General features: G+C 36.9%; 1 protein-coding gene across 2 annotated transcripts; it reads right to left on the reverse strand.

Annotated features, from left to right (window-relative positions):
- On the reverse strand, positions 1–24,076 carry TMEM237 (transmembrane protein 237). Of its 2 annotated transcripts, none has more exons than XM_036858960.1 (13): positions 23,889–24,076; positions 21,088–21,119; positions 20,475–20,485; positions 19,502–19,558; positions 17,146–17,283; positions 8,707–8,827; positions 7,768–7,925; positions 5,784–5,907; positions 5,300–5,491; positions 4,131–4,204; positions 3,361–3,454; positions 2,414–2,535; positions 1–648 (listed from the first exon to the last, which is right to left on the reverse strand). In XM_036858960.1, the coding sequence occupies exons 1-13, from the start codon at positions 23,928–23,930 to the stop codon at positions 581–583; spliced, it is 1,233 nt and encodes a 410-aa protein (XP_036714855.1). In that variant the 5' UTR covers positions 23,931–24,076; the 3' UTR covers positions 1–580. The 2 variants fall into 2 exon arrangements, with proteins under 2 accessions (XP_036714855.1, XP_036714856.1); XM_036858961.1 differs by lacking the exon at positions 23,889–24,076 and adding an exon at positions 23,126–23,870.
- Between the last annotated feature and the right edge of the window lie 739 nt (positions 24,077–24,815).

A 24,815-nucleotide genomic window follows, 5' to 3' on the forward strand; every position in this document is an offset into this window, starting at 1 on the left:
TAAAAGTTACATTTCCTTTTTATTAGCCATGAAATATAGCATCTTTCAAGCTAAATTACATTACATTTTTATACTTATTACATGATACACAACCACGGAACCAGTTTCAAAAAAAACAAATTTCATATTTCAATTTATTCAGTAAGGAGACAAGAAAAATAAATAATGAAGGTCCTTTTTCCCCCCTTCTTCCCTATTCCCTAAATTTATGTTTAAACCTGATATAGATTTTGTAACACTAAAGTAATGGCTTTTTTAAAAGCACTGTATACAGTACTTTTAAAGATAATGATTATAAATGCAACTAATTTGAGAAAACAGGAAGTAAACACTTTCACCTGCTGGTTTCTACCTCAGCATCTCCTTTGTCATAGAGACAATAATGCTATAGAAATTAATGTTTGGGTATAAATCACAGATACCATTTTAACATTTTCCATAATCCTGAGAAATTCTTCAGTATTATATAATCGAAAAATCAATTCCAAATACATCTGCAAATATCTTATAAAAATACATTTAAAAACAAGAATGGGAAAAATTCTAAATACTAGGTAATTACTCTGAAGGTGAGTCGGCACTATGAAGAGGCTTTGATTCCTTTATCTTTATCAGGATATTCTTCCACATCAGAGGAGAACATCAACTCTGGGAGAGAAAATGAACAAATCACACTCAAAATGATTTCCCAGTATCTCAAAAACAGTTTTATAGCTTAGTTATAAACAGTCTTTAAATATTGACATATTATATGTTAATAGAAAGCCCCCAAGTACAAGTAAGAATTCTTGATAGTGAAATCTGATTTAAAAGGTGAACTAATGACAAATGTACACGTTTTGCATTTTGAGATATACAAGTTTTGAATGTATTATAAACCCTTGAAAAATAAAACATATATAATAGAGACAATATAATAACTCTTACCAGGAAATTTAAGTCACTTAGAGAATCCAGGATCATTAGACATCTAAGAGGTCTAATTCTATAGTGATCATGATAACCTAAAATGTAGGACACAGATGCAGTGGAGGACCTGGAACTAAGATGAGGTGTGTGCCAGCATATCTTAAATATGTTACCCCATTTAATCACCATAACAACCCTTTAAGCGAGTATTATCAACCTCATTTTATATTTCCTTTTTTTATCCACATGGAAATGTTATTTGACTCACATGACCCTAAAAGCAAGATTCTGGAAATATTTAATTAGTAACACACACTTTGTGATTTAGACTGAATACTACACAGGCCAGCTGCGTGCAGCTTTAATCCCAACCACAGTGCAGAATGTTATTAGTTGACATTTCTACATTTAAACTATTACTTAGCATAGACACATAATTTATTAAAATACCAGGAAATACAAAAAAAGAAAACCTTAGGAATTAATAAAATAAAGTCCCCTGATGTAAGCATTAGATGAAAAAATCTTTGAATGACTAAAAGCTATACTGAGTGAAAGAAAAACAGCAAAATACTTAAAGCTTAAGAAGATTTTTTTAAATACCTTAAATTTATCGAAAGGAATAATTAGTGAACAACATGAGCAACGGTACATTTATGAATGAAAATACACAAGAAGATTACATTTTTCGTCTTGGTTTTTACAAATGGAAATGTTGAAAAGATTCTCAGTTCCAAGACTTCTGAGACACAGGCTATAATCAGTTAGTCAAACTGCAGTTAAATGCTCAGGATGTTTAACAAATCAAGAATAAAATAATAACCAAAGTCCAGAAAATATCAAAGAGATTCAAGGGTGAAACTGTGGAACATCTGCCAGGAAATACAACTTACAAAACAAATACTAAGCAGTTCCCAAAGCAGTGCTGAAAAGACTAACAGTTTGCTAATGTGACTCTTCTTCAGGTGTTCCAAGAGGGGTCTGAGGACTAGAGATTAGCAAATCTCACATCACCCTGGGCACACTAAAGGTAGGATTACTAAACACTTCATTAGACAATGAGGGGTTAAGATTTTGTGGCAGGTAGAGGAGGAGGTAAGAATAAATTCACTTGAATATGTGTCTAACAGAGGCTAATAGATGAAGCATGATTTATTTCACATTAAGAGATACTTTGATCAGAAAAAGACTAAGAGAAATGAAGAGCAAAACTTCCTATAAAATACCTGAAGTGTTCCAAGAGAAGAAATACCTCCAAAATATGAGAAAGGACCACAGAAGCCCCTCATCAAGTATTCGATACTTCAAGACTACAGCTCTCCTATACACTCCTCCCTGCTTCTCGTGGCATTCTGTTTCACCACTTTATCATTACTCTTCTTGTGTTATTTTACTTTAAATATATCTTTGTTACTGAAATGTTGTAAGCTGTATCCATTAAAAGAAGATTTATAAAGTCATTATAGAAGATTTTATGATATACTATTTTTTCTTTAATACATACCTTCACTAAGATCCATGCCTGGCCTATAAGACAAAAAAAGCCAAGATAATCCAACCAGAAGGGCCACCACCAGATTCACCACAATCCACGGCTGGAGAACCTGTTCCTCAACTCCTTCTGCCCTAAAGGTACAGAAATACTCATTAGAAATGTCTTCATTTTGGTCCATATATCCAGATATATCTATTTCATAAACTTTAAAAAAAATGAGCAGTCCTCACCCAGAGGAATAACAAGCATAAACTATAACTTCCCTATAAAATAACACCATATATATCATGAGAACAAAGGTTCAAATGTTACTGAATTCTAAACAGATTTGCTTTGTACTCAGATGTAAATGGAAATTTACTGTTGGCAAAGAATTTTTCTAAGTTTCCCTTCCAACTACTGTTAGTACTACTCTTCAATCATTCCTTTCTCTCTTAACCTCAAGCCCCTAGCCACTCTCTTCAAACAAGACTGCCCCTCTAAGTTTTGTGAGGTGGGATCTCAGCCGTCCTATCACTCTCATGGTTGGCCACTGATCGGCAGAAGCAGACTCTCCCTAGTCCGCTCTCTTTCTGGCCTGCTTGGTTTCCTGACTCTATCACAGGTACCCACTCCCATCACTACTCTGCGGTATCAGGCTTCCTGATTGGGGGTGAGGATGTGGGGCTCCTCCAGTTCACCATGTAATGATTTATTTTAAAACCATAACTTCAGAGATTTAAAACAGATTTTTTTACAAAACATTTCATTAGAAATGCAGGAGTATACAACAATAGTTACCCATTAACCAATGGAATAGGGGTTTTTTTGCCATAATTTTGGAAACAAAAACGGGGCCCTCAATATTATTTACAAATGAAAACAAGTAAAATAGTGAAAGGATAAGAACAGCACCATTACTCCCATCGTTGCTGTTATTACGATCAACAATTACTAATGCTACTGTGAATTCTTACCAGAGGCTACCATTAACAGAAGAAGGTGTGTAAAGGTGGATTCTGTCACTTGTCATTTGTTGACTCAGAGATAATATAAGAGCAGTAAAGTACACTGAGAAAAAGACAAATGAATTACTAATAATGTATTTTTAACAATTATTTTTAATTAATAAAATTAATTAAAAATTAATAATTTTTAATTATTTTTAATTTATAGATTATTTTAAGGTCAAAAAATAATCTGTACTTTGGGGAATGATGATACAAAAAAAATTTCACTTGGTCAATTTCAATAGGCTGGATAGTCTTACATTATTTTTCAAGAATACAGGTAGAGAAGGGTCTTTTGATGCTCACTATTTCATCATTAGGCTGACAAGAACCTAGAAGATCTTTTAAGAAATTAAATGACTTACTCAAGGTCCTAAAATTAGTTTTATTAATATTCTCAGAACAAAATTTATTCCAAATTATCAAAAAGATATAAAATAGTATTTGTTACTAAAATGCCCTATCAGCTCAATCTGTTTAATGTCAAGTAGAAAACACAAAAGTTAAATATTAAGCAATATAGAATAACAAACTTTTAAAAGTTATTTAGATAACCTCTATTAAAAAATTATTCTATCAAAATTATGCCTACCATGGTTTTTTAATTACAAATTCTGCTGAATAAATATCTATATGTAATGTTTATAAGTAGCAAAAATATAAAGTCCCTTTTAAAATAAAATTATACTCTTTCTGGTTCAAAGTTACACAGTTATCAAATTAAACGATTTACTCACAGAAAGATGCTAAAGCTGTTGGATCCAGGGCAAGAAAATTTCGGATTGCTACTGATGTTTTAGCAAAGTCAATCCTAGAAAATACAAAAGCCTCTTGTTACAGTGCAGTTGTCAACTTCTTACAAAACTGTACTCTCTGGACAACAGTTTCTTCCTTCTCTATTTTAATGCTACCACATGTGTTGTCTATTACTAAGCTTTAAGTAGCTACAATTTATACTTAACACACATGAAAGAATATCTTATTTACAAAGGCAACATAGAACATTTAACTAGATGACTATTTTAGTCGGCATTCCTTTAGAGTTAAGAAGAAACAAATTAAACTTGATTGGCAAATTTCATTAGATTCTATTATACCTCTTTCTATTACCCATATTATTGGGTTATAAGTCGTTGTTTTTCTTAATGGGTTGAATTGTGTTCCCAAAAAGATATATTGAACTTCTAAACCCTGGTATCTGTGAACGTGACCTAATTTGGAAATAGAATCTTTGCAGAGGCGATCAACTTAAGATGAGGCCATTACAATGGGCCCTAATCCAATATGAATAGTGTCCTTATAAGAAAAGACACACACAGAAAAGACTAGACTGTCATGTGACAACAGAGGGAGAGGTTGGAGTGATGCATCTACAAGCCAAGGAACACCAAGGACTGCCAGAAACCTCTGGAAGCTAGGAAAGAGGCAGGAATAGACTCTCCTTGGAGCCCTCCAAAACGGAACCAACCTTGCCCACACCTTGATTTTAGACTTCTGGATTCCAGAACTGTGAGAAAATAAATTCCTGTTTCAAGCCACCCAGTTCGTAGTACTTTGTTACAGCAGCCCTAGGAAACTAATACAATACCCAGAGTCTTGTCTATACCTTATTCAGTTCATCTGGAAGATGTTTGGGACTTTCTGAGTTGATTATATTTGTATGAAATTTTGGACTCAGAGTTGATGCTGGAATGGGTTAAGACTTTGGGGGGTATTTTTGCTCACAGTAGTCCCATCCCCCACCCCCCCAAAAAAAACAGAAACAGAATGGCTTTTTTAAAAGTCAAAATAATATTAATATGCTATAATTCTATTTTGAAAATGTCATAGTCAGTCAGGGACACATTTTGCTCAACACTTCCTCCTGAAGAAAAGTTAGAGGGATCTGCAGTCACAAGAGTCTTACCTGTCAAAAGCTGAAACTGTACTTAGAGCCAAAAGCAAGTAGAGAAGACTCTGGAATGGATATGCTAATGTCTTGTATTGTTGCAGAAGGTTTGAGAGGTTAGAAAACTCATCTCCTGCTAAAACATATATCACAACAATATTCCACACAGCACAGCCAGCCAAGAAGCCATGAGAAAAGAGACCAATCATCCTGAATGGAAAAGGGTTTCATTATTATACATGAATGACAAAAGTAAAAAGCTAAAACATTCTTCCCGTCTCTTCACATATAAGAATAAAATTCAACATTTTACAAAAAGTAAAAACAAGTTTTTCTTTTTACTACACTGATAGGCAGATCATTTAACTCTAACTGAATGTTTAAAAACTATACCCACCACCATTTTAAGTTGTCAATTTTGTTAATAGTATTGAACAATCAACACTTTTTAAAAAAAATTATGGAACATTTGTTTTAAGAGAAGTCCAACAAAATCAGCCACCTGAAAGCCCGGTTCACTGACAGTGCAACATCTCTGGTGGTCCAGGAAGGCTTCATGTCCATTGACACATCTATCTTTTCTGTGGTTTTTATCAGCTCTGAGCGATCAGCAGCCTGGAATCGCCCTAAGAACACAATACACAACTATAAACAACTAACAAGAGGGAACCCTGGTGGTCTTTCTTATTATTCTACACTTAAGAACCCTCACACTGAGACTGAAATTTTGCTGTTTTCCTATCTAAAAATTCTCCCTGATTTGGTCCCTATTTCAGAAGGCTCTTTTCTTTCAGTTTATAAAACATACTATTTTTTTATCTTTAAGAAAAGTAAACAACGTCCATGCACTTTCTTCTCGACCCAAAATAGATGTTAAAGTAACAGTCTTAGAAATCAATTATATTTAATGAAATACAATAATGAACTTGCAACTCAGAACAAAGTCTGGAAACCCTTAACATAACATAGTCTAAAAACCTCTAATTTAGAGACTTTACGAGTATTAAAGTTTAAATCCCAACACTATAAAAGTAAGTCAATATTTGAAAACACCTTAAATTTTTTAGGAAAAGATGACAGTTAGTGTAGCATGGCATTCTGTGATGACAGAAAAGAAACTGGTTGTTTCATACACTTGTCTTAAGAAGATGCCCATGGAAGGTACCAGTTCAACTGTCAGCACTGCAACACTGTGAGCACAGCTTTATGCTTTTACTGCTGACAAGGCTTCTCCTTCTCATTTATCTGCTGATCCACAAATGAACCTCAGGTAACAGGAAAGGTTCCATTATCCTTGCCAAACTGGCTGTCAAGTACTTTGGAGGCGGAAAGACAGAAGTACGACACCAAATTTTCCCAAAGAAAAAGCAACTTCTGAGCAGACTAGTGGTAACTTTTATGGTCAGTTACTTTACTAGGGAGGTTTCTGTGCTAAGGGAAGCAAGAATAAAAATGAGGATTGAGTGATATTGCTTGAAAATAGACTGAAGTAAATTATGGCCACATGGTAAACTAGTAAAAGCCCTTAACTAGAAGTCATGAAACCTTGGTTCGAGTCCCAATTCTGCACTAACCAACTGTGAGACCCTGCGGGAGTCAGCCTCTCTGGATTGCAGGTTTCTCACTGGCCAACGACACCAAGATCCCTTAGGTGGGTTTTTATGGAATCAGAATTCTAAAACAATTTATGTAAAATCTAAGTTGCAAATTTTAGGACTAATCTTTATGTTTTAGATGAGTTCTTTAGGCAGAATATTCAAAGCATATCCAAGGGAAAAGCATATGGTCATGATCATGCTTTCAGCAGATTTTTCTTAAACTCTGCAAACGTAGTCTCATAACCAATGCAGAACTATTTTCCAAAAGAGTATGTAGCTATAATGTTGTATTTATTATTTAATATGGTAATACCATCATGTATTTTCTCTTATTTATTTTTAATTGTAGCATTTCATTACCTGCTCCACCACCAATACCACTACCAATTGCAGAAAACTGGTAAAGTACAACAAAGAATAAAGAAATGGGTGGGAGTAGAGGGAGATTTTTTAAATTACGCATAATTCCATAACCCAGAAACAACCAGCATTAATATTTTGGCATATTTCCTTCTAGTCTTTTTTGTCCTATGCAATTTTCTATAGTTGAAATCAAACTACATGTGTGTATATATGTTTATTTTTCATTAGAATCTTCCCATGAAGTGAAAAATTCTCCCTAAACATTATTTTTAGTGGTACAGAAGATTTCATTGTATAGATATGCCATAACTGTCTGAAATCATTCCCCTCCTGCTTTACATTTAGGTTTTTTCCAGTTTTTCACTCTCATGAATAAGAACGTGATGATTAGCTTTATGTACAAATTTTTATCCATATTTTTGCTTATTTTCTTAACTCAGATTTCCAGAAGTATAATTCCCAGGTCAAAGGATATCCTTGCATAATTCTTAAAGAGCTCACATTCCAAAACAAGGACCTACTTACGGCTTTTTTCCACAAACACTTTCCCTACAGGCTGGCTAATACCAGTGGGTGCAGTCAATACAGACTGTTGTTCTGGACTACTTTGCTCATCAGTAATTATGTCTTCATCTTCAACTCCCAGCTCATTGGCATAATGTAATTCCGCTGGCTGGGTTTTCCTGTAATCAGGGAGAAAGTAAGAAAAATGGATGATTATGAACTTTTTACAGACCCAAATAAGGAGGTACCTGTGAGTCTCATGGAAAGAGCCTTGGACTTGGAGTCACAAAATTTGGTTTTTACTCAAATGGATCAGTTATTAACTGTTATGCACAGCAAGTCACTTTTATTTCTGTGGGCCTCAGTTTTCTCATTTGGAAAATAAAGTGACTGAACTAGATTCGTAAGCTTCTTCACAGATTTAAAATTACATGATTCTATATAGATATTGATCACTATTTGCAGAGTCACTTCCAAGTACAAACAAGTTATATAACTTCCAGTGTACTTCTTTAAAGAATACCATTATATTTTACCTGACACTTAATTTCCTATGTTAAAATAAACATTTTTATGTATTGCTAAAAAAATCATAATTTGAATTCTGTTAACATGGAAAATAAATAATATAGCCTACTTTATTAATATTACCTTTAATTTTTAATATCTTTAATATGTAATATATTTATTACTTATACAAAATCTTCTATTTGTGTTCCTCTTCTTCAGAGACAGCTCCTAAAATTTTTTATTTAAATACAATATTTTACTTTTCTCAGTGGGTTTATCCTTTTCAAATTTATCCTTAAATTGGTTTAACTGATATTTTTGTACTATTACTTACCCTAGAGATATACAACTACAAGTATTTAATAAGACTTAGAAGCTGCCATTTGGGAGCTTGAAATTAAGCATCAAGGTATCTCTGCAAAATATTTAGAAGGACAAATAAATTCTTACTTTGTCTTCCTTCGAGGTTTTTGAATGGCTGGCTCCTCAGCTGGCTCCACATTGATACCATTTTCATTTGGTAATAAAGATGGACTAGAAGTCTTCTTCTGGGTAAAGGCAGTCTCCAATTCTGAAAATAAAGTAGATTAAGTTTTCAAATTACCAGGATGTAAAAAGAAAAGTAATGTACAAGACTTCTGCAAGACAAAAGAACTTTAAGAATTTTAATTGGCCCCCAATTTTTTTCACCATCTTACAAATTTTTAATTTTTAAAATTTTACACCTCTAAACACTCAAGAGAAACTTTGAAATTGTGATACCAAACAATATAGAAAAAAAAATTAAGTAATCCAACACCCAGGGTGTGTCAGAGATCTCCAAGATTACTTCCAGGTTCTGTGATTCACTCAAAGGACTCACAAGTCATTTACACTCATGGTTACACTTTATTACGGGGAAAAGACATTAAGCAGAATCAGCAAAAAGGAAAAAGCTCATGGAGAAAAGTCCAAAAGAAAACAGGTACAAGTTTCCAAGAGTCCCCTATCAATGAAGTCACACAGGATATGTTAATTCTTCCAGCAACAAGCTGTGTCAACACATATGTCGCTTTCTCTTCCAGGCAAGCTCATCAGACACTCAGCGCCCAGGGTTTTTACTGGGAGTGATCACATAGGCACCCTCTGCCGAGCACATACCAAAATTCTAGACTGCCAGAAGAAAAGCAGATATTTAGCATAAATCACATTGTGTGCACAAATGCATAGTGAGCCACCCTGATAGACAAAGCTTTATATCAATGTAGAAAACTGTTTACCAGCCAAGATCCCAGATGCCAGTCACGAGGCCCTCTAGAAAGTAGGCCTGTCCAGACCTGCTGTGTTAACTCTTTTCTGCACACAAGGTATTAAGTTCAAGTGAGTCAATGGAACCTTCTAACCCACTAGCAACTCTTCCTATCTGGAAATACAGGAAATGGAATGCCCTCAACGTCCCGAAAATTCTATTTTAAGAAACACTTACAGCCTGGGCTGGAAATATAATATAAGCAATAGAGCCTACCACAGATGTTCTGAACAAAACAAAAATCAAACAAAATTTAAAACCCAGAAATTTAGAAAGCTGGACCTGTAAGGGTAGGTACATTCTAGAATGGCAGTCACAAGTACTCTTTGGCCTAAACTTAATTGGGTCCTGAATTTTCTAAAAACAGTCATTTCTATTAATACATTTTTTTCATAAATTATAAAACTATAATTATATAAAATTATATTAAAATATAATTTTTCATGAATTATAAAAATTATATTTTTTCATGAATTTTCATGAATTATAAAACTATATAGGTATATTGGTATCCATCTTGATTTTCAAATTGTACCCTAACTGAATTACTAAGAGAGTAGTATGTTTTTTTTGAATTTTTGAAATTTATTTTATTTTTTTATACAGCAGGTTCTTATTAGTCATCAATTTTATACATATCAGTATATACATGTCAATCCCAATCGCCCAATTCATCACACCACCACCATCACCCCCCCGCCATTTTCCCCGCTTGGTGTCCATACGTTTGTTCTCTACATCTGTGTCTCAATTTCTGCCCTGCAAACCGGTACATCTGTACCATTTTTCTAGGTTCCACATATATGTGTTAATATACGATATTGTTTTCTTTCTGACTTACTTCACTCTGTATGACAGTCTCTAGATCCATCCACGTCTCAACAAATGAGCCAATTTCGTTCCTTTTTATGGCTGAGTAATATTCCATTGTATATATGTACCACTTCTTCTTTATCCATTCGTCTGTCAATGGGCATTTAGGTAGCTTCCATGACCTGGATATTGTAAATAGTGCTGCAATGAACATTGGGGTGCATGTGTCTTTTTGAATTATGGTTTTCCCTGGGTATATGCCCAGTAGTGGGATTGCTGGATCATATGGTAATTCTATTTTTAGTTTTTTAAGGAACCTCCATACTGTTCTCCATAGTGGCTGTATCAATTTACATTCCCACCAACAGTGCAAGAGTGTTCCCTTTTCTCCACACCCTCTCCAGCATTTGTTGTTTGTAGATTTCCTGATGATGCCCATTCTAACTGGTGGGAGGTGATACCTCATTGTACTTTTGATTTGCATTTCTCTAATAATTAGTGATGTTGAGCATCTTTTCATGTGCTTCTTGGCCATCTGTATGTCTTCTTTGGTGAAATGTCTATTTAGGTCTTCTGCCCATTTTTCGATTGGGTTGTTTGTTTTTTCAATATTGAGCTGCATGAGCTGTTTATATATTTTGGAGATTAATCCTTTCTCCGTTGATTCGTTTGCAAATATTTTCTCCCATTCTGAGGGTTGTCTTTTCGTCTTGTTTATGGTTTCCTTTGTGGTGCAAAAGCTTTTAAGTTTCATTAGGTCCCATTTGTTTATTTTTGTTTTTATTTCCATTACTCTAGGAGGTGGATCAAAAAAGATCTTGCTGTGATTTATGTCAAAGAGTGTTCTTCCTATGTTTTCCTCTAAGAGTTTTATAGTGTCCAGTGTTACATTTAGGTCTCGAATCCATTTTGAGTTTATTTTTGTGTATGGTGTTAGGGAGTGTTCTAATTTCATTCTTTTACATGTAGCTGTCCAGTTTTCCCAGCACCATTTATTGAAGAGGCTGTCTTTTCTCCATTGTATATCCTTGCCTCCTTTGTCATAGATTAGTTGACCATACGTGCGTGGGTTTATCTCTGGGCTTTCTATCTTGTTCCATTGATCTATGTTTCTGTTTTTGTGCCAGTACCATATTGTCTTGATTACTGTAGCTTTACAGTATAGTCTGAAGTCAGGGAGTCTGATTCCTCTAGCTCCGTTTTTTTCCCTCAAGACTGCTTTGGCTATTCGGGGTCTTTTGTGTCTCCATACAAATTTTAAGATTTTTTGTTCTAGTTCTGTAAAAAATGCCATTGGTAATTTGATAGGGATTGCATTGAATCTGTACATTGCTTTGGGTAGTATAGTCATTTTCACAAAATTCATTCTTCCAATCCAAGAACATTGTATGTCTCTCCACCTGTTGGTATCATCTTTAATTTCTTTCATCAGTGTCTATAGTTTTCTGCATACAGGTATTTTGTCTCCCTAGGCAGGTTTATTCCTAGGTATTTTATTCTTTTTGTTGCAATGGTAAATGGGAGTGTCTCCATAATTTCTCTTTCAGATTTTTCATCATTAGTGTATAGGAATGTAAGAGATTTCTGTGCATTAATTTTGTATCCTGCAACTTTACCAACTTCATTGATTAGCTCTACTAGTTTTCTGGTGGCATCTTTAGGATTCTCTATGTATAGTATCATGTCATCTGCAAACAGTGACAATTTTACTTATTTTCCAATTTGTATTCCTTTAATTTCTTTTTCTTCTCTGATTGCCGTGGCTAGGACTTCCAGAACTATGTTGAATAATAGTGGTGAGAGTGGACATCCTTGTTTTGTTCTTGATCTTAGAGGAAATGCTTTCAGTTTTTCACCATTGAGAATGATGTTTGCTGTGGGTTTGTCATATATGGCCTCTATTAGGTTGAGGTAGGTTCCCTCTATGCCCACTTTCTGGAGAGTTCTTATCATAAATGGGTGTTGAATTTTGTCAAAAGCTTTTTCTGCATCTATTGAGATGATCATATGGTTTTTATTCTTCAATTTGTTAACATGGTGTATCACATTGATTGATTTGCATATATTGAAGAATCCTTGCATCCCTGGGATAAATCCCACTTGATCATGGTGTATGATCCTTTTAATGTGTTGTTGGATTCTGTTTGCTAGTATTTTGTTGAGGATTTTTGCATCTATATTCATCAGTGATACTGGTCTGTAATTTTCTTTTTTTGTAGTATCTTTGTCTGCTTTTGGTATCAGGGTGATGGTGGCCTCATAGAATTAGATTGGGAGTGTTCCTTCCTCTGCAATTTTTTGGAAGAGTTTGAGAAGGATGGGTGTTAGCTCTTCTCTAAATGTCTGACAGAATTCACCTGTGAAGCCATCTGGTCCTGGATTTTGTTTGTTGGAAGATATTTAATCACAGTTTCAATTTCATTACTTGTGATTGGTCTATTCATATTTTCTATTTCCTCCTGGTTCAGTCTTGGAAGGTTATACCTTTCTAAGAATTTGTCCATTTCTTCCAGGTTGTCCATTTGATTGGCATAAAGTTGCTTGTAGTAGTCTCTTAGGATGCTTTATATTTCTGCGGTGTCTGTTGTAACTTCTCCTTTTTCATTTCTCATTTTATTGATTTGAGTCCTCTCCTTCTTTTTCTTGATGAGTCTAGCTAATGGTTTATCAATTTTGTTTATCTTCTCAAAGAACCAGCTTTTAGTGTTATTGATCTTTGTTATCGTTTTCTTTGTTTATATTTCATTTATTTCTGCTCTAATCTTTACGATTTCTTTCCTTCTGCTAACTTTGGGTCTTGTTTGTTCTTCTTTCTCTAGTTCCTTCAGGTGTAAGGTTAGATTGTTTATTTGAGATTTTTCTAGTTTCTTGAGGTAGGCTTGTATAGCTATAAACTTCCCTCTTAGAACTGCTTTTGCTGCATCCCATAGGTTTTGGATCGTCGTGTTTTCATTGTCATTTGTCTCTAGGTATCTTTTGATTTCCTCTTTGATTTCTTCAGTGATCTCTTGGTTATTTAGTAACGTATTGTTTAGCCTCCATGTGTTTGTGTGTTTTACGTTTTTTTCCCCTGTAATTCATTTCTAATCTCATAGCGTTGTGGTCAGAAAAGATGCTTGATATGATTTCAATTTTCTTAAATTTACTGAGGCTTGATTTGTGACCCAAGATGTGATCTATCCTGGAGAATGTTCCATATGCACTTGAGAAGAACGTGTAATCTGCTGTTTTTGGATGGAATGTCCTATAAATATCAATTAAATCTATCTGCTCTATTGTGTCATTTAAAGCTTCTGTTTCCTTATTTATTTTCATTTTGGATGATCTGTCCATTGGTGTGAGGTGTTAAAGTCCCCCACTATTACTGTGTTACTGTCGACTTCCTGTTTTATAGCTGTTAGCAGTTGCCTTATGTATTAAGGTGCTCTTATGTTGGGTGCATATATATTTATAATTGTTATATCTTCTTCTTGGATTGATCCCCTGATCATTATGTAGTGTCCTTCCTTGTCTCTTGTAACATTCTTTGATTTAAAGTCTATTTTATCTGATATGAGTATAGCTACTCCAGCTTTCTTTTGATTTCCATTTGCATGGAATATCTTTTTCCATCCCCTCACTTTCAGTCTGTATGTGTCCCTAGGTCTGAAGTGGGTCTCTTGTAGACAGCATGTATATGGGTCTTGTTTTTGTATCCATTCAGCGAGCCTGTGTCTTTTGGTTGGAGCATTTAATCCATTCATGTTTAAGGTAATTATCGATATGTATGTTCCTATTACCATTTTCTTAATTGTTTTGGGTTTGATTTTGTAGGTCCTTTTCTTCTGTTGTGTTTCCCACTTAGAGAAGTTCCTTTAGCATTTGTTGTAGAGCTGGTTTGGTGGTGCTGAATTCTCTTACCTTTTGTTTGTCTGTAAAGCTTTTGATTTCTCCATCAAATCTGAATGAGATCCTTGTTGGGTAGAGTAATCTTGGTTGTAGGTTCTTCCCTTTCATCACTTTCAGTATATCATGCTACTCCCTTCTGGCTTGTAGAGTTTCTGCTGAGAAATCAGCTGTTAACCTTATGGGAGTTCCCTTGTATGTTATTTGTCGTTTTTCCCTTGCTGCTTTCAATAATTTTTCTTTGTCTTTAATTTTTGCCAATTTGATTACTATGTGTCTCGGCGTGTTTCTCCTTGGGTTTATCCTGTATGGGACTCTCTGCGCTTCCTGGACTTGGGTGGCTATTTCCTTTCCCATGTTAGGGAAGTTTTCGACTATAATCTCTTCAAATATTTTCTCTGGTCCTTTCTCTGTCTCTTCTCCTTCTGGGACCCCTATAATGCAAATGTTGTTGCGTTTAATGTTGTCCCAGAGGTCTCTTAGGCTGTCTTCATTTCTTTTCATTCTTTTTTCTTTAGTCTGATCCGCAGCAGTGAATTCCACCATTCTGTCTTCCAGGTCACTTATCCGTTCTTCTGCCTCAGTTATTCTGCTATTGATTCCTTCTAGTGTGGTTTTCATTTCAGTTATTGTATTGGTCATCTCTGTTTGTTTGTTCTTTAATTCTTCTAGGTCTTTGTTAAACATTTCTTGCATCTTCTCAATCTTTGCCTCCATTCTTATTCCGAGGTCCTGGATCATCTTCATTATCATTATTCTGAATTCTTTTTCTGGAAGGTTGCCTATCTCCACTTCATTTAGTTGTTTTTCTGGGGTTTTTTCTTGTTTCTTCATCTGGTATATAGCTCTCTGCCTTTTCATCTTGTCTATATTTCTGTGAATTTGGTTTTTGTTCCACAGGCTGCAGGATTGTAGTTCTTCTTGCTTCTGCTGTCTGCCCTCTGGTGGATGAGGCTATAGTTCTGAAGGCTGGAAGTCTGCGATCAAGGTGCCAGCATGGTTGTATTCTGGTGAGAGCTTTCTTGCAAACAGATGTCTTTTTGTGTGTCCTCACAAGGCAGGGAGAGTGAGTGTCTAAGAGTAGTTTTAATTCAACTATATTTACTGCCAGTAATGAAATAAACTGTAGAGTAGGTAAAGCTGTCTGAGGGTCATTTCTGTCTCTCTTTCCTTCTCTGCCCTCTTCTGCCCACTCCTTCTCCTCTTAGTGCCCCCAGGCACTGTGGTATCCAATTTCAACTTGCATCTCAAAACTGTGCTCCATTCTCCTAACTTTTCTAGTTCCTGCCCTCTACTCCTATAATTCTTTCATCTAATAAGGATCTACTATCTTCTAAGAGGCAAGGAATTAGTCAGGGAAACTATTTTGTAATAAACTATTCCTTGGGGCTGATGTTAATAGGAGAGAGCTAATCTCCCAATCTTTGTTCCTTCGTTTGTTTTACTCTAACAAAATCTATTGTCTTTTTTCTAATTATTATAAAAGTTATACACATAAAATATATAAAAATTAATAAAACATAAATGAAGAATGAAAATTTTAAAAAATCATCCCTAATTCCTCCTTCTAAAAAACCTACCACAGTTGACACTTTGCTATAGCCTTCCATTCTTTTTACATATGTGTATGTATATACATATGGTCTAGATTGTATTGTGTCCCCCGAAAAAGATATGTGCAAGTCCTAACTCCCAATACCTGTGAATGAGATTTTAGAAATAGGGTCTTTGCAGATGTAATCAAGTTAAGATGAGGTCATGCTGGATTAGGATGGGCCTTAAATCCAATGACTGTTGTCCTTATAAGAAGAGCAAAATTTGGACACAGAAACACAGGGAAAAATCTGAAGACAGAGGCACAGAATGGAGTTATGCTGTCACAAGCCAAAGAATGCCAAGAATTATAAACAACCACCAGAATCTAGAAGAGGCTAGGGTGGATTCTTTCCTAGAGCCTTTGGAGGGAGCATGGCCCTGTGGACACCTTGATTTTGGACCTCTGTCCTCTAGAACTGTCAGAGACTAGATTTCTGTTGTTTTAAGTCATTCAGTTTGTGGTAATCTGTTCTAGTAGCCCTAGGAAATTAATACAACATATTTTACAAAAATGGGATCCTCTGATACAAACTATTTTATAATCTTTGTTTTTGACTTAACAATATATTACTGATGGTTTTCCATGTCACTATTTTACTTCAACAATCCTTTTAATGAGTACTTGGTTTCTATTAAATGGGTAAAACATGATTTATCTAGGCAGTATCACATTGTTAAATATTTGGTTATTACCAGTTTCTACTCTTATGTTACAGTTAGAATCCTTTAATTACTGTAGCCATTATAGTTACTTCTATTCCTATAAGTTCAGATAGGCTATATCAATTTATACTTTCTGTCAGTGGTGTACGAGTATACCAATTTCTCACCAATACTTTTATATTCAACAGTTTGGGATTTTATAATCTTTAAAAAGCATTGCCAGTTTGATAGCAAAATAATGATATAATATTCTGTTTACCTTGTGAATAGTGCTGGGACATAGTGAGACTCAAAAAATGTTGGCTTTTGCTCCATTATATTACTGTTAATACAGAATTTTTCCTTTCCCCACTAATCTCAATGTCCATTTCATAATATACCAAATTCATATACATACCAAGATCTGAACTTTCTGTTTTGGTCCTGAATTTGTACCCCTTCTCATAATCTGTACAGATACGATCAAAAGAGATCCTCTAAAATATTCCTGACTTAACCCATTGGAGTTACTCTGGCGATAAAAATTTTAAGCAAAAAAGAAAAAACTGGGATATGGGTGGGGAAAAATAGGAACAGACAGGTTTTTAATCATACCCCCAAAATCACAACTGCTGTCACAACCTAACCTTAGTTTCTTTACATACCAAGAGGTAGCTTCGTCTTCCTCTGTCTCCTTTGAACAGGAGCTTCTTGATGTTCTATGGGGTCTTTAGTTGGTGGCTCACTGCCCTCAGGTGGCCTGTGAACAGCAGTCTGAACAAGACCTTCCAAAGAAGCACTAGCTACAGAGAAACGGAGTTGGAAAAAATTGGGATAACTTGAGCAGAGATTACTAGGTCTTAAAGATATAGGGAAAGGGGGAACTGGAATGTTTCCTATATAATAACCTCCTCTCTTACAGAACTAATTGTGCCCCAAATCTTGATTTCCTCCCTCCTCACCTGTAACTTTGGGCTTTAAGTTGGGAAAAGAAATAAATGAGGGAATAAGGAAGAATGAGGAAGCAAAAAACAAGGGGGCTAGAAAGAGGAACAAAAGAAAGGCAGGAGGAAAACTGCTTCTGAACTTTCAAAAAGGTGAAAATGTAATGGAAACTGTCACCATAGGGAACGCTCTTGTCTTATGCCTTGAGAATTATCAGCCTCTATATAGTTTAGTCCTTCATTAATAAATTAACACATGATAAAGTCATCATGGATAACTGGAGTTAACAGATAACTTAAAAATCTCTTCATCTGATCATTCATTTCAATCTCTCCCCTCATCAAATCTTTGAACAGATTTCGACCCATTTTGGCAGATTTGAATTTTACTTCATTACATTCACCACATTGCTTCTTCACAAAAGAAGAAATACAAATAAGTGAATAAACAAATGAAAAGATGCTTAACCTCATTAGTATTCAGAGAAATGGAAACTAAAATAAGCTACTTTTTGCCCACTAGGTTGACAAAAAGAATTGAAAGGCTGATATTTTCCAGTGTTCTCAAGGATTTAGCAAATGTGACACTCAGACTCTGTTGGTGGCAAGAAAATAACAACTCCCTTGAAGGCAATTTAGCAGAAATTTATCATATTAATAATGCACAGGTCCTTCTGTCTAGCAGTTTTACTGCTAGCAATCCATCCTACAGCAATATCTCTTCTTCCCCACCACCCACTATTTTATGTAGAAGAACTGCAAATTGTAGGAGTGAAAAATTTGAAGTACCCTAATTGAACAACAATTTTAATAAAAGCCTAGCAATACACCTCCTTTTTTGTCTAGAGCACTGATTTTTTTCTCTTTTTTACAAGAAAAAAAGCTGGTAGCTGGGCTAGAGCCCTACCCCTGCTACCCCAACTCAGTCTTTATTGCATCCTTCACCAGTGACCTTTCTAAATCCACATGTACATGTCTGTACTTAATGTGAGTATATTTTTAGGGCCTAGCATTTCAGTATCTTTGTGAATCTAAGTCTCTCTGCCTCTCTTTTCTTTTTGTTGCATATCTGTGTGTCTTTCTCTATGCATCCATTTCCATTTCTCCCTTTTCCTCCGCCCACCATGTATTCCACCATTTGTTAGGCAATGATAAGCTAATACAAGTTTCCAACCAGGTATAAGGTATGATCAGCTACGAGCTTTAGGAAGTTCATCCAGCAGTGGTGGGCAGGTCCGACTAGGGTGGAAGAAAGCTAGAAGTACAGAACAATGTTGGAGGCTACCCCAATAGCTCAGGTGAGAAGAAGAAAGGAGCTAGGCTAACTACGGTCGTGACAGTGGAAATGACAAGGGGAAAGAGACGTAAAAGATACTACAGAAGAAGCAAGCTTGTGAGAGGGAGCAAGTAGAGTGAAGCGACCAGTGAGAGGCGACTGAGGTTTCCAGCCCCAGTCACTGGGAGAGTGGGGGTGGGGGTGGGTCCATTAACATTAATTTGTAAATAAGCAGGAAAACTTGATTTATTGTTGAAAGTGATGATAAATTCTGGACATGCTGAGTTTGAGTTACTGACGGAATGTCCAGGATTATCAGTGAATGAGACAAAAAAAGTTCACAGAACTTGCTCATTATTGGAGCTTTAATACCTGGATGATATGGCCCTGCCTTCAGACTCATGTTCTAATGTAGAGACTCTCTGACTGAAATGAGGGATCCAAGAACCTTGTGTCTCTAAATCCAGTATCCTGTTCAAGGGTCTGGAACCAATCATAGCTTAAGACAACTTATGTTATCTAGGGATGAAAGACCTCAAAGAGTCCAAGAATATTGTGGAAGTAAGATCCGGGGCAGCATAACCCTTTATTACACAAATGTTTCTAGATACTCTTCAGGCTGCCCACTACCTTGTCCCTCACTGCCACCAAGAATCCCACTGCTTCAAAATGAACTGGATTCTATCCTTAACACAGCAGTGACTTGGGACTGGGGCCTGGCCTCACCCTGATCTGTGATATTTAGCATGCCTGAGGTCCTGGAAAAACTTGTGATCCCACACAACAAAGAACACTTCTTACCTAGCGTGGTTTTTGTTCTGGGCTTCTTTTTCTTAGGACGACTAAGTGGAATATCATCTATAAAACAGAAAGAACAACAGAAAAGGCTGCCTAAAATTCAATGCAGGGAAAAGTCAAAAGGGAACTTTTAGTAGGGAAGACCTTTCCCTCTTTTCCCCTGGGTCCAGCCAATTTCTATACATTAGGGGAAGAAGGCAAGAGACTGACAAAATCAAAGGGAGCCCATAGTATAGTACCAGTAGCTCACGGCTGGTCAGTAATGTTATAAATTGTGACAGAAAGTGGGCTCACCAAATATTCATCTGATCCCCTACATTGCCCAGCCCCCTTGCACTTAGGTGTGGCCTATGACTGGTTTTGGCCAATAGGCTGCAAGATGAAGTGATCTGTGCCATTTGGGGGCCAAAACATTGAAAAAGCCAGTGAGTAACCCTCCAGCTTCCCCTTCCCTTGCTGTGGCAACTGAGAAGGTCTCATGTTAAGATGGCAGAACCACAGAATGGAAGTAGCTGGGATCACTACATCATTAGTGAAGAGGTAGAGAAAGGTAACTGTCCTGGATTGTTGCTACGATGGACTTTGCATTAACCAGAAAAACCCCGTATAATATTAAGTAACTGAGATTTTGGGGTTAGTGTGACATAATCCAGCCTATCCTGATGAAATGAGACAAAGGAAGATGTAGTCCCTATTACAGAACTATAATCTAGCCAACAGTTATATTCTAGGTGACTCCATTCAGGGATGAATGCTTTTTAATTTATAAGGTCAAATATCAGCCACATAACTAGTGTTATATATCAACCATCCTTTAAAAACGGCAGTCATAGGAGATTACTATGATAAAAAAATTGTAGCATTATAAATTATACTATTCAGATTCAAGTTTAAGAGAAAATGAAGGAATCAAACTAACTTTCAAACACCAAATACTGTATTTAGAAAGTTTTACATTAACAGTGAACTAACTCACCTTGATTAGCACTTTATATGACACCGACCAAATTTAATCAGGACAGAGACAAAAAGAGAAACTCTGTTAATTAGAAATCTATTATATTGTTAGACTGAAAATTGACTTAAATCATTACAAATTTAAAATAAAATTAGCTTTCACACAAAATCAGCTAGTTTACAAACTAGCTTATTAATTATCAGTAATAAGCTGTTTAATAAGACTAACAAAATAACCCCAATATTTTCTGAACCTACATATACATATTCCCTACTGTCTATTAATAAAGTGGATTAAACAGATTAAGAACTCTTATTTTGTCACTGATTAAAATCAGCTTAAACTCTGAGGAAACTATTCTAGCAAACAAAAGAGGATCAGAATTCTGATAAACAAGACATTAAAACATTCAGAATGGATCCATTATCCTAACATGTGGACATTTAGTCTCTGAAACAGAGCATTTAATTATAACTGTTATCTTGATGATTCAAGAATTATTCATCTTTAAACTTTCAGGAAGTCTCTTCTGAATTATTATAATTGTGTAACAGTACTAGTCAATTTTTTTCACTTTATTCACTTTGCATTCTTAAAACTCAATAATAAAATTACTGTAAATTATTTTTACCTTGGCACAGGTGGAAGGGCTCGTGGAGGACGCTATGGGGAAAAGAAAAAGAAAACTGCTTGTAAGTAAAAACCTTAGAGCATCTTTACCTCGTGTATTTCAAATTTTTGATAATCCTATTCGTCAAGTGAAACACAGGAGGTACTGATGAGAATCAGATGGGCAATTTTAATTTGTCCTAATACTTCTGAATTTCATATAAAGTTCCTTCCTTCCTATATTCCTTAATGTCTACAGACCAGGCTCTGTTCTAAGCATCAGGGATATAGTAATGAACAAAACAGAGGGATCCTTGTTCTTATGGAACTTACATTCTAGTGGTTAAGTATTAGACGATAACGTTAAGTATATATATTATATATATATATTGTATATATATATATATATATATATATATATAATATATATATATATATGGAAGAGGACGAATGAGGAGTGCTACTTTAGTTAGGAAAATTCTCTCTTTAGTTAGGAGATATTTGAGCTGAGACCTGAATAAGAAAGGAGCCAAAGGGGAGCAAATACAAAGTCCTTTATGGGAGATTGGGCTTAGAGAGTTCCAGATAAAAGAAGGCCAATAAGGATGAAGCACAGTTATCAAGGCATGGGCAGATTAATTAGGAAGACAAAGGGAAGGAGCCTGGATTTTTTTTTAATTGGGGTATAGTTGCTTTACAATGTTGTGTTAGTTTCTGCTGTACAGCACAGTGAATCAGCCATATGTACACATATATCCCCTCTTTTTTGGATTTCCTTCCCTTTTAGGTCACCACAGAGCACTGAGTAGAGTTCCCTGTGCTATACAGCAGGTTCTCATTAGTTATCTATTTTATACATAGTTGTTATATATGTCAATCCCAATTTCCCAATTCATCCCATGCGCCCCTTCCCTCCTTGGTGTCCACTCGTTTGTTCTCTACATCTGTGTCTCTATTTCTGCTTTGCAAATAGGTTCATCTGTACCATTCAAAAGGCATTAAAGACCTAACCATAAGACCGGACACTATAAAACTCTTAGAGGAAAAGATAGAAAGAACACTCTTTGACATAAATCACAGCAAGATCTTTTTTGACCCACCTCCTAGAGTAATGAAAATAAAAACAAAAACAAATGGGTCCTAATTATACGTAAAAGCTTTTGCACAGCAAAGGAAACCATAAACAAGATGAAAAGACAACCCTCAGAATGAGAGAAAATATTTGCAAACGAAGCAACTGACAAGGGATTAATTTCCAAAATATACAAACAGCTCATGCAGCTCAGTATCAAAAAACAAACAACCCAATTAAAAAATGGGCGGAAGACCTAAATAGACATTTCTCCAAAGAAGACATACAGATGGCCAAGAGGCATGTGAAAACATGCTCAACATCACTAATTATTAGAGATTTTGTTTTAATTCAATGGGAAGCCAATGGAGGTTTTAAGCCACATAGTAACATACTTTTAAAAAACATACTCTGAAACATACAGTGTGAAAAACGCATTTTAGGGCAGAAAGGAAAAAAAAAAGTATAAATGCTATTTTACATGAATAAGAAAAGTGTTTGCAGTTCAGAGAAATTACAGTTAAATAGCACTCTGGAATCTTTCAAAATAAAATACTAACAAAAATGCCTAGAAATCAGTTTAATGTTCCAAGTATCTCAAGCTGCTTGCAAAGGACATTGGTTTAAAAAGGTTAAATTTTAAACACTCGTAGTTTGTTCCACAACTGTCCCATTTACCTATCCATTCATTCAAAAAGTGTGTTAATACAAATGCTAAAAGATTAGGACAAGGCCAGCTGTCTTAACACTATCCAGTAGTCAAAATTCAACCGGCAAAGAAGGATAGTTATTGTTCTATCTATCTACAAAGCGGTATTGTTCTAAAGATGCTATGGACCGCTTTCTAACCAAAGACTCAGTTCACACGATAACTCCACATTTCAAAAGTCCCGCAAAAATGACGTATCATCCATCCAGAAACACAACCTCGACACTCCTCAAAAGTAGGACGGCTCAACTGAACTGAAAGTAACTAAGGCTCGCTTACCACCTGCTTCTTCCCCATTCCGTCTAAAGCCGTGCTGCCCGGCAGCCGCTGACTCCCAGCCGCCGGTCGCTCACACCCCGCCCGGGTTCACACCCGCCCAGCGGGCCCCGCGCACAGGCGCAATACGTCATCGAACTGCGCCGCAAAGGCCGCTCTGGCCCGCAGCCTCCTCTATCAGGGTGGGAGCGAGGGGGAGCGCGGAGACCTGGTGTGGCTTTTCCAGTCTACTCCTGGCGAAAAGGGGGCGTCGGAGTCGGGGCTGACATGCCCGGGAGGAGAGACTCCAGCGGGCGCGGTGTAGCAATCACGATTTTTCCCATGGTTTCCCAAGTGGTTGCGGTGATTTGTTCGAGGGAAGTGAGAGAAGACCAGGACTAAAAGTCCCCAATAGCAAACGGCTATCTCTTTCCCGGGCGGCTAAATGCCCTCCGGGAGGAGTCGATAAAGAGACCCTCTGTGGTAGGCCCCGGACCCGCAGGGGCAGGGCCGGCAGCGATGTGAGGCATCGTCATGGCAACATGCGCACTCAGGCCCCCGGAAACTTCAAGCCTGGCTCCTCGCCCAGCTCCTGGAGTTCGGGTCCGGCCTTGGGAAGAACTTCCAGCCTCCACCCCCAGCCCTATCCTGTGAGCGCCAAATGGGCCGATGCGCGCACTCCCCGAGCTGGGCTCTCCCCTTCTGGTCCCCAGCATGTCGGTGTCCGCTCCGCCCCAGAGGTAGCGGCTGCGTTAAGGCAGCGGCCAACGCGCCCCTCACCGCTCACCGGGTGGTCCTCCTCCACCCGAAGCCCTGAGTCCGCCCTCATGGCGCTGTGCCCGCCGGGCTCCCTCGGCGCAACCGCCGCCGGCCCGAGCCTGGCTCCCCGCGACGCCGCGGCCTCCGGGACCTGCGGGAGGCGGGGGCTTCGCGGCCCATGACTAAGCCACCGCTCCCGGGCCGGGTCTCCGCCCGCCCCCGCGTTGCCAAGCTCCGCGTTCCAAGGCGTCGGAGTTAGAGACTCACCCGTTTAGCCACCAGGCGCGCGCGCGCGTGGGTGTTGATACAGGCAGTTCTCAGATTCTCTCCAGTTGCGCGCGCGCGTGTGTGTGTGTTACAGGCAATTCTCAGATTCTCTCCAGTTGTTTGTGTGTGTGTGTTGATACAGGTAATTCTCACATTCTGTCCAGTTTGTGTGTGTGTGTGTGTGTGTGTGTGTTGATACAGGCAATTCTCACATTCTCTCCAGTTGCTTATCCTCCATCCAAAGAAGCACGGCATAAAATCAAATCCGGGATCACATGAGTGTTAAAAATGACTTAATTTTCTTCGTTTTGTTTGGTCGGGTTTCTTAGAAAAATAACACATTCACTTTAAATTTAAAAACTACAGATGTTTTGAAGCATACACTCTGTTTTATAGTTAAGAAAGAGCAGAGGGATGGCATGGATGTGGAAAAAGTTAGGGAATGATGCAAAAGATGAACAGATGCTAGGGCAAGAAGAGCGACTGGAAGTCTCAGACTTAAGGAAGTAAGAAAAACAAGACTTCGTGGAATAACATCCTCAGCCCGTGGTTTTCTCAGATGTTGGTCTCTAGCACTAAAATCCATTGCTCTTTCCTAATTTAGGCATAAATGTAGATACTGGCTTTTGGGAAAATTAATGATTGTTGCAGCCCTGATCAAAAGAATAATTTTTCCTTGCAGCCTAAT

This window comes from Balaenoptera musculus, chromosome 7 (genome assembly GCF_009873245.2).
Source record: "Balaenoptera musculus isolate JJ_BM4_2016_0621 chromosome 7, mBalMus1.pri.v3, whole genome shotgun sequence".
Taxonomy (NCBI): Eukaryota; Metazoa; Chordata; class Mammalia; order Artiodactyla; family Balaenopteridae; genus Balaenoptera; species Balaenoptera musculus.

Coding starts and splice junctions, on each gene's coding strand:
- TMEM237 (XM_036858960.1), bottom strand. CDS start 23,930: ATGAGGGCGGACTCAGGGCTTCGGGTGGAGGAGGACCACCCG. Junction 21,120..23,888: donor GGGTGGAGGAGGACCACCCG/GTGAGCGGTGAG, acceptor TTTTCCCCATAG/CGTCCTCCACGAGCCCTTCC. Junction 2,536..3,360: donor TCTGTTAATGGTAGCCTCTG/GTAAGAATTCAC, acceptor CTGTACCTTTAG/GGCAGAAGGAGTTGAGGAAC.